Raw genomic sequence first — 9,840 nt, forward strand, 5'->3', positions numbered from 1 at the left:
AGAGGAGCTTCCCTTGCTCAGCGTTTGATGGACTAAGAGGCAGCAGAGTTACAAAAACATTTCTGCAGCCAGAGTTTAAATCCTGAGGAGCCTGTTCACCTCTGAATTTTCTCCACTGTTCTCAATACCTTCCAGTCACTGTGCATTTAATCTCATTTACATAATAATAAAATACTCCTCAGTGATGGAACAAGTAGTCCAGCTTGCGTCCTTGTCTACCACATTCAGCTTTGATTAACTTCCTGTCACCAGAGGAACTTTACTTTCATCTTCAACAAGGTTTTCTCAGTGCCAAGAGCCATATGTGTTTCCAGCATTGCAGGTTTGCATCTCCAGGCCTGGTGGCAGGCAGGGAAAGAGTAGGATTTCTCACCCGCTAACTCCCCTGTCCCTCCCTAAATCGGCTAAGCTTCCAATGGCATAACCCAGGACAGGGACAAAAGGCTTTCAACGATAAACTGAACATTATACTAAGCGTAACTCAATACTGAAACAGAAGTGTTCAATGGAGAAGTCTGACAAATACTTTGGTATCAATCATGGTAGGGCCCGCACCTCAACAACAGCTGGATCAGTATTTATGTAACTTCCTGGGGGTTACCTTAGAGCTCCAGAAACAAGATTGGAGGCAAGAAGGTTGTTGAATGCTTTATCACAGCCGTAGAGGGATAGTTACTTTCAGGAAAATACTCCCGTGAACTACTACTCTTAGTGACAACCTGAAACATCAAATAACCTCCACTCAAGGTCAAGCACACAAAAAATAAGTGGGAACAGAGGCAAGGATCAAGGTCGAGTGAGAGGCACATCTAGTGGAAGCTTTCCTAAACAAAGATGCCTTAACCAGCCACAGACACTCTTTCCATGAAGTTAGGCCTTTCTCATCCATGATCCTACATACTTAAGGAACAGGAGAAGTCTACAAAATGACAGGATCTCAAAGGCAATTTCTATCAATAAATGAAACAGCTTATATTTCTCTCAACATACCAAGAAGAGAACACTGTTCCTCTCAGACCTGCAGCACATCTATAAGCTCTTGCTATTAGCCTCTGTTCCCAACCTCAGAGTGTGTGTGTGTGTGTGTTCATATTGTATGAACATGTACAGATGTAGTGGACACTCTCATGCAGGTCACCAGTTCCAGATCTTAGTGTGACTGTAGGATAAAATTCTGTCTCTGACCTGGATCTCATCAATGCAGTGACTCCTATGTTCCCATGTTGCTTGTTCCTCCTCTTTGGTTTTCCATATTCAGTTCTCTAGGGCTACAAATTACTGTGAAACATTTCCACTTACACACTCAATGAGCTCTCACTTTCCCTTATTTCCCCACTCATATTTGCTTGTTTGAAGTCCTTACAGGTCAACAGGCCACTACCACCACCTGGGCTGACAAGAAACTACAAAGTCCAATGAACAATGAAGATGTTCAAGGGTCTATATAGAGAAAGGCACACCAGCAATTGATAACCACCAAAAGACCACCCTTTGGCATCCCTACTGACTGATGTGAACTGCCTAAAAGATGTGATCCTGGCCAATCAGCAGCCCTTGCTGCTGCTCTGCCTATGGAGCAGCCATTCCAGCCATTCTTTTGTTTCTCTAATAAACCTGCTTTCACTTAAAAAAAAAAAAAAAAGAAAAGAAAAGAAAAAAAAAAGACCCTGTGAGGCCGCCCAGGATACCAGATGGAGAGGGAGAGCATGCTGTCTGGTATTGCACCATCTTTCCCCTGCCTCTAACTGGGAAGCCTGCCTGGAGGATACCTGCAAGAACAAGAGGCAACATGAAGCCTGGTGATTCAGTCAGATGGAATAGGGCTTGTAGCTAGATAAAGAAAAAAAAGATTTGATGTATATTTGGAGCTCAAGCACTCATTTAGAAGAAGTAACAAGAATATATTGGAGGGGAAAAAAAACTCTTTTAGCTAAGGGCAAAGGTATTTAGTTTACATTCCTATATTTTTCCGTAAGTTTTTAAGAAATAGCATATGATGTAATACTATAATGTAATGCTTCCTCTACACATATCAGACATTTCTTAAATGAGACTGTGCTGGAAGCTACAGGGGAAGTGATTACAATACATGTTGAAGGTAACTGTGGTCACAGCTTACAGTGGACTGAAAGAACGCCAGACTTCTCTTCTGGAGAACAAGAAACAGGGATAGAAGTGGAAGGGTGGGGAGAAGAAGAGATACTAGGATGGCATCCTGGGGATTCTTTCCCTAGTGAAAAGAGAATACCAGAAAATAATTATCAAAACAGACTCCTAGCCGGTGGCTGTATCAATGACCGAGAAGCCACTGCTCAAGGTTCATCTCTACACATCAACATCCTCTTATTAAACATGCTTCACTCATTTGTGCACACTCACTGTACCCAGCCAAAGAAGCTGAACCACTGATCTCAAAGCTCAGTGAAAATCCGCTGAGCATTTCCAAGCTGTAGTGCAGGGAAAAGCAGAGCAAATCCCACAGGGCAACAGCACAGGAGGAAACAAGCCATCACCTGCAAAAGCCAAAAGAACCAACACAACACCCTTGTTCATTTTTTCTTTTCTTTTTTTTTTTTTGAGATGAAGTCTCGCGCTCTCACCCAGGCTGGAGAGCAGTGGCGTGATCTCTGCTCACTGCAAGCTCCGCCTCCCGGGTTCATGCCATTCTCCCGCCTCAGCCTCCCGAGTAGCTGGGACTATAGGCGCCCAACATCATGCCCGGCTAATTTTTTTGTATTTTTTTTTTTTTTTTAGTAGAGACAGAGTTTCACCATGTTAGCCAGGATGGTCTCGATCTCCTGACCTTGTGATCTGCCCACCTCAGCCTCCCAACGTGCTGGGATTACAGACGTGAGTCACTGCGCCCGGCCAACACCCTTGCCCAAGAGCACCCATCTAGCTGTTCATGAGTCAACCCTGGGAATGTGGCACTTTAGTGCAGGAAAAGTGGAAGATGAGCAGGTGGCAGGCAGGGCAGACAAAGCCACTCTGTGTACCATCACTGGCCTTCCTGTCCTGGCGACCTCCCACATAGGCAGGAGCAGCCTGTTAAAGTGAGGTCCACTCCTGTCCCCACACTCTAGTTCGTTACTGACCTGTTGCCTCTCATCACCTTGAGTTTTCATGACCTGGGAGAACACTTTTTGTTTTTTTGAGATGGAGTCTTGCTCTGTCGCCCAGGCTGGAGTGCAATGGAGTGATCTCAGCTCACTGCAACCTCCGCCTCCCAGGTTCAAGTGATTCTCATGCCTCAGCCTCCCGAGTAGCTGGGATTACAGGGGTATGCCACCAGGCCCAGCTAAATTTTGTATTTTTAGTAGAGATGGGGTTTCACTATGTTGGCCGGGCCAGTCTTGAACTCCTGACCTCAGATGATTCGTCTGCCTCAGCCTCCCAAAGTGCTGGATTACAGGCATGAGGCACTGCGCCCGGCCCTGGGAGAGCACTGTTTAACCCTGGATGGTGTATGATTTCAGGTGTTCTGTTTAATAAGGAAATAGGTTAGGACAAGCTCAACACTGCACCTCTACGTAAGAGTCACCTAGGAGTACGTGTTCCCATATGGCCTCATTCAGGAAGGTAACACAATGACAACAACCAAACAGAAAAGAGGTTCTCTTCTATAATTACTACTTAACATTTGCATAAGTTTTCCAATTTTTAAGTTAAAAAATTAAGTACAGTATAGACTTTCAGAAAATTGATAGAAGACCCACCCATTTTTTTAAATAATTTCCCTAGCACATTTTTTTTCTGAATCGTTTTCATTTCTCCCCATTATTTTCTTAGGTACATGATGCTCCATCCACCAGGACCACTACATGGTATAACAAGTACCCCTGTGGCACCAAGCCTCTGGTTTGCCATCCATGCACATGATAGGATTATGCTTCTCCTGCTTGAAGCTAAATATGGTCATGCCACTTATTTTGGCCAGTAAGATATGAATGAATATACCATTTTGCCTAGAAGCCTTTAAGAGCTCCTGTCGGGCTTGCCACATTCCCTTTCCCAGGCCATGGCCACTAACGACATTCCAGATGGTAGAGGCCCTCAGCTTGGAAGCCTGGGTAGGGACAATACAGCACAGAGTTCCCTGCCAGGTCCAGTGAGCTCCCAATAGAAAACAAGAAATCAATCTTTGATATCTTAGGCCACTGAACATTTGAAACTATTTGTTTTCACTGCATAGCTTGACACCATCATTTTATAGATGAGAAAACAGACTTAATGTGAAGCAACTGATTTATTTCCTGTAACCCAGGTAACAAATACCCCTCCGATTCCTATTTTTGCCATCAAGGCATTGAAGCTGTTTGCAGCCGCAATCCTCCCTCCTCTATGTCTTCCTCCTCCAGCTCCCTGACCTGTGGGCTTACATCCTCTTCACCATTTACCTAAGGATCTTAGGTGGTACCTTGGTCTCAGACCCTGAAACGCCTCTGTGAACTCCAGGAAGCATGAATGTTAGGTCTTATATACCAAAGAGAGTTAGGAAAGCCCAAAGAGCTCTCTCTTCTACCCCCAGAGAGGATAAAAACAGAAAAGGAGACACAAGGGGGTGTGAAACAGGGAATTCAAAGTCTCTCCAGCTTCCAACAAGCCAACTTTAGCTTCCAAAGTCAATTATTCAGTGATAATTTACTTAGCAGCCTCTGGGACCAAAGGCAGTTTCTTCTACTACAACTTGTAAGTTAGAGACTATTTTCTTCTCTCTATTGGACAGAGATACCTCACATAATTTCAGCTGGACAAAATAAAAATTGGTCTCAAATAACATGCTACTGTTTTTTTTTTTTTTTTCTATCATTACAGGTAATCGCATCCAGGGTTCTTCCTCCTCCCAGCCCATATTTAGTTTTTGACTGAAGGTACAGTGCCACAAAGCCAGAAAGCCTGTGGTTGCAGCATCTTGCCTGCCATTAATTTCTGGAGGCCATTTTCATTAGGAGTCTAGATTTGTCTCACAACTACAGACTTTCAGTTTGAAAGGAAAAGAAAAAAATCATTGACACTGGATATGATAAAAGTTTGTTTTTCCCAAATTTCATCTGGCACTTAATATATACCCGGAGTTTCTTCTTGAGATCTTAGCTTTCCTATCATGATGATGAAGCAAATTAAACATTCACATAAATACTTGTGTCTAGCCACATAAATTGGTGAAATCGCCAATATGCAAAAATGTGTAATAAAAATAAGCAACATCGTCATTTAAACCACTGAGAATAAAATCCTTTAGGCTCATCCCTGCTATGGCGCAATCCAGGGATAAAGCCCTGAGTCAGCCTTGAGACAGTCTGGCCTGAGAACTTGAGCCCCTGTTGGAAAAACCCTGTGCAATGTGGTGATGCTAAGCAGCTTTATGGTTTTGTTAATGTTCTTCACTGGGTTTTATCTTACTCCACTGAGGCCACTGATCTTTAATCATCGCATTAGTGTCAGCTGTCAAACCTAAGAGCATTATGAACTAGGTTCTGGGAAAATGCAATGCCATCATTAATTTGTTAACCCTCTCAACCATCCTGTGAAGGAGGTTACTACCACTCCCTTTTAAAATATGCTAACAAGCAATGTTACCCTCTCAAGGTCACAGAGGATTTGTCACAACTAACACTATTCGGGGTATTTCCACCCTCACTCTAAGTTCCTGCCCAGGTTCCCTCGCTAAGGGGAGAGTGGGCCAGCTAAACAAAGAGGCACCAACACAAATGGAAATGCCATTAAGGAGCAAAGCAGCTGGAGTAGTTTACCAAAGAGAAGCATAAACAAATAGGAAAGGAATGGAATGAGGCGATCCTAACAAAAATACATGCCGACTACATCTCATAAAAGTTATCTCAGAAAACAAGAGAAAAAGAGAAAACTCTCCATTTCACGTAAGGAAAACTGTGTGTGTTCTCTTCCTGAATGCCAAGAGGTAGAAAATTCAGGAGACTTGCTTTCCAAAGATAAAGAGCTTAGAAAGTGTTCCACATTACTGCTCACCGATTTTAAAGGGGTTCATAAGCTTGTTTGACATATCTCCTTCTGAAGTACTTAAAAATGCAGTAACTTAAAATAATTGTTGGTACTAAATAAACAGCAAATATGCTGAAAGCATCAAATCAGCACTATATATGATCTTAGCCAGTTTCCCACAGGCTCAGTCGCCACTGGGCTATGGAATGTTGGTGCATGGCTGTGCCCCTATTCAATTTGGGAGGATAGGGGTGTGCTGTATTCAGCCGGTAAGTTTATGGCAATTTATTATACAGCAATAGAAAATACAGAAGCACTTCGTCTTCCCCATCACATTGATATTGGGCTCTTCCCTTCATATCACTATTCTCAAAACGCTACCTACAGGTTGATGTCATGAGCATATATAAGACACCTTCTTTTATTCAACCAGTTCCAGTGTCACCTTTAATAATGATTCAACAGATGTTGCAGCTCTCTTGGTAATGTCTGTTGAACATAACCACCGTTTACATTTTACATTTTAGTTTAATCACGGCACTATAATATTTAGAGAGCTGGTAAAACTTACTAGAGCCACACAGCATAAATTTACACATGAATTTGCTCTTCCACAATCTGGTAAAGCCTCAAACATGAATCTTTTACCAAAGCATATAACACAGAAAATGTGGCACAGTCATTTCATTGTTCTTATATTTTTCTTGCGTAAATTTCATGTTTTTAAAGATCTAAGTCTGAGTTTTTTTTCCACGTTCTCTTTCCTAGGTTCCAGTATATGAACTGGGAAGAAATCTCCAGTGAGAGGAGCAGAGAGTAATTTTTAAATCTATTTCACTTAAGAACGCAAATAAGAGAGTCAATAAATGGTTCTATGATGTGGCCATTATCATCAAGGGTAAAATCAGTCATCAAAAGCTATTACATGAGGATGGCTTGACCACAAGTAAAAAAAGAGCTCAATCAATCCTTGACTTAGAGAAAAAATTTTCCATTATCCTCTTACCATCCTCTGTAAAAGCTGTCTTTGTAGGCTTAAATTTTAATAAATACCTTTCTGGTCACTTTTTAAAATCCAAGACTGCTGTACATGCCAGCTTCCAATTAAATGCATTCACAATTTTCTTTCTTTAAACAAATTCTCATCAATAAGAATTGGTAATGATGGCTGGCTTTGGGTGGGTGTAAATTAGAAAATAGTCACCACCATTTTGTTGTTTTTAAATATAAAAACAACTATTTTCTCTTACAAAAACACTGTAAAACAAAAAAAGCACTAAAAAAGTTTCTGTTCAGAGACCACCACCGAAATATTCTAATGCTTTCTAGTTTTTTCTATCACAATTTTATCACTTTTATAATCAGAGGGAAAATATTCTAAGTAACATTTTCGTCTAATTAAAAACTGAAAATTTTTGTGATGTATAACATCCTATAGTGAGAAAAGGCACGGGTGGCCTTGCTGAGCTACTCATTTATCTTTGGGTAATCAAGTTAATCTCCTTCAGATGTCCGTCAAATGTGAAAGTGGATGATCTTAAATACAGAGAATCTTTTCCCTCTACTCAAAGTCTTTGATTATGAGACATGAAAGTTTCCAAAAATTTTCCATAGGTCATACTGGAAAGATGGCTATAGCAGCCTGGTATTAAAATTTCTCTGCATTCCCACATAAAAATAAACAAAGCACTTACACAGTATAAAGCCCAAAGCTTGGAGACAAGGTAGGCTATTGAAAAACAAAATACAAGCAGGTAAGAATAAACCAACATCATCCACAAGATCTGAGTGGCATCAGCATGGGGAAAATCAGAGGGAAACAAGGTTGATGTATCTGAGAACTGGAAAACCCCTTAAAAACCAAAAGGAATTCACAGGAAAGTAAGGATGCCCAGTTGGAGAATAGTAGCTAAAACTAGGAGGGGTTTTGCCTGACCAAAGAGTCAGTGCAAGGGGCCCACAGTAAAATTTGAAGAGGCTAACGTAGGCTAGTCCCTGTGAACTTTGGAAACTGCCCCTGTCTTCCAGAAAGAGAAACTGCTGGGAGTGGAAACAAAATTGAACAGGATGGGAATAATAGAGACAAAGGAAAGAAAAGGGCCAGATAAAAGTAGGTAAAAGGAACAGAGTCAGATAGTGACAGAAAGCAGGCTGCCATTTGTGACAAGAAAACAACAGAAGGCTAGGTTCTAAACACTTTAGAAAGCCATTTTAAACCCTGCCTCCTGAAAGTTCAAGGAAATTATTTTTCACATGAAAATGAAAAACAGAAAGATACTGACGTCAAATCCCATACAAAGTTATACAAAATAAATCCCATACAAAGTTATACAAAATAAGGGCAGAACATCCTTATAAACCATAAAAGCATGCCACAACACAGACCAAAAACAAAATCCCCCAAACAAAAACACTCCAGATAATAGCCTACTATTTCAAAATAAACTAAAAGACATGAGACAGAAAAGAACATTAGGAATTAGAAAAATTCAGAAGTGAGAAAAGAGTTAGAAATAAAATGAAAATGCATTTCAGAAATGATGACTACACTAGAAGTCAAAAAAGAAAGGCTAAAAACAACATATAATGCCCCAAGAGAAAAGGAAAAGAAAAAATTAAATTAAAAAAGATTTAAAATATTTAAGATAGTCACAGATAAAGATAGGCAAAGATGATGTAACATACAAATGATAGATGTCCTTGAAAAATCAAAGAAAAGGAATAAAATTAATATTAACAAGGTAATTAAAAGGCCAGGCACGATGGTTCATGCCTGTAATCCCAGCACTTTAGAAGGCCAAGGCAAGAGGACCACTTGAGCTCAGCAGTTCAAGACCAGCCTGGACAACATGGCGAAACCCCATCTCTACAGAAAACACAAAAAATTAGTTGGCAGACCCAGCTACTTGGGAGGCTGTGGTGTGAGGACAGATTCAGCATGGGAAGTTGAGGCTGCAGTGAGTCATGATCGTGCCACCACACTCCAGCTTGGGTGACAGAGTAAGACTCTGCCTCAAAAAAAAAAAAAAAAAAAGGTAGCCATCTGGAAGGGATCCCTCGGTAGGCACCTTGGACTTCGTAGCTTTCGGAACTGTGAGAAATAAATGTTGTTTAAGCCACAAATCTATGGTATTTGTTACAGCAGCCAGAGTAGACCAAGACAGAGTATTTGCTGATAAAGCTGTAATATGTTTTGTGGGAATTTCTGTACCCATGTTTTATCTTAAAATTAAATATTAAAAAAAAATTAACAAAACAAAAACAAAAACCTTTCCAGATCCCTTACCTGTGCCTTGGCCAATTTCTTTTCCAGAAGGTCCCGTTCCCTCTCTGTTTGCTGGAGACGTTTATTAAGTTCCACTATATCTCCCTTTAGTGATGCCAGGGCTGCCGAATGGAGCTGTGGTGACAGAAAGGAGGAGATCATTGTAGCAGAGATGCATTTCCTTCCCTTCATTCCCGCAACTAGCATAACCAAATAAAAAGCCTGTCATCCAAAAAGCAACACTTTTGAGAATGAAGGTAAGTGTTACCTTACCTTCATTACCTTCTTGCAGACAACAGACATAAATCAGATGTGCTACCAGCAAGCTGGGTTATATGGTCACCCTAAATATTATGTGTGGGCCATGGGACCTAATTTTGGATGGTATAATCAGGCCAGAGAACAAAACTTCTCTTTCCAATGGCTTTCCCCAAGTTACTCAGTGAGGATGAGCATGACAGCTGAAGTGGAGCTGCGTGACTCTTATCATGAGATGCAAGAAAATGCAGAACCACATTAATTTTCACCTTCAGAAAATACGAAAGCTGAATAGGGCAATTTGGTTTTTTGGAATCCAGTCATCTAAATTGCTGCATGCATGTATGACAGCCAGA

At 41.0% G+C, this 9,840-nt stretch overlaps 1 protein-coding gene across 2 annotated transcripts in view; it reads right to left on the reverse strand.

Moving 5' to 3' along the window:
* MCC (mutated in colorectal cancers) overlaps window positions 1-9,840 on the reverse strand; it is a 495,753-nt gene that overhangs the window by 118,247 nt on the left and 367,666 nt on the right. For both annotated transcript variants that reach the window (XM_011966089.1, XM_011966090.1), the window contains one exon: window positions 9,248-9,361. In XM_011966089.1, coding sequence (XP_011821479.1) covers window positions 9,248-9,361 — 114 coding nt within the window. The remainder of the gene's footprint in view (window positions 1-9,247; window positions 9,362-9,840) is intronic.

Source organism: Mandrillus leucophaeus, unplaced genomic scaffold (assembly GCF_000951045.1).
Source record: "Mandrillus leucophaeus isolate KB7577 unplaced genomic scaffold, Mleu.le_1.0 Scaffold740, whole genome shotgun sequence".
In the NCBI taxonomy this organism is placed as follows: domain Eukaryota; kingdom Metazoa; phylum Chordata; class Mammalia; order Primates; family Cercopithecidae; genus Mandrillus; species Mandrillus leucophaeus.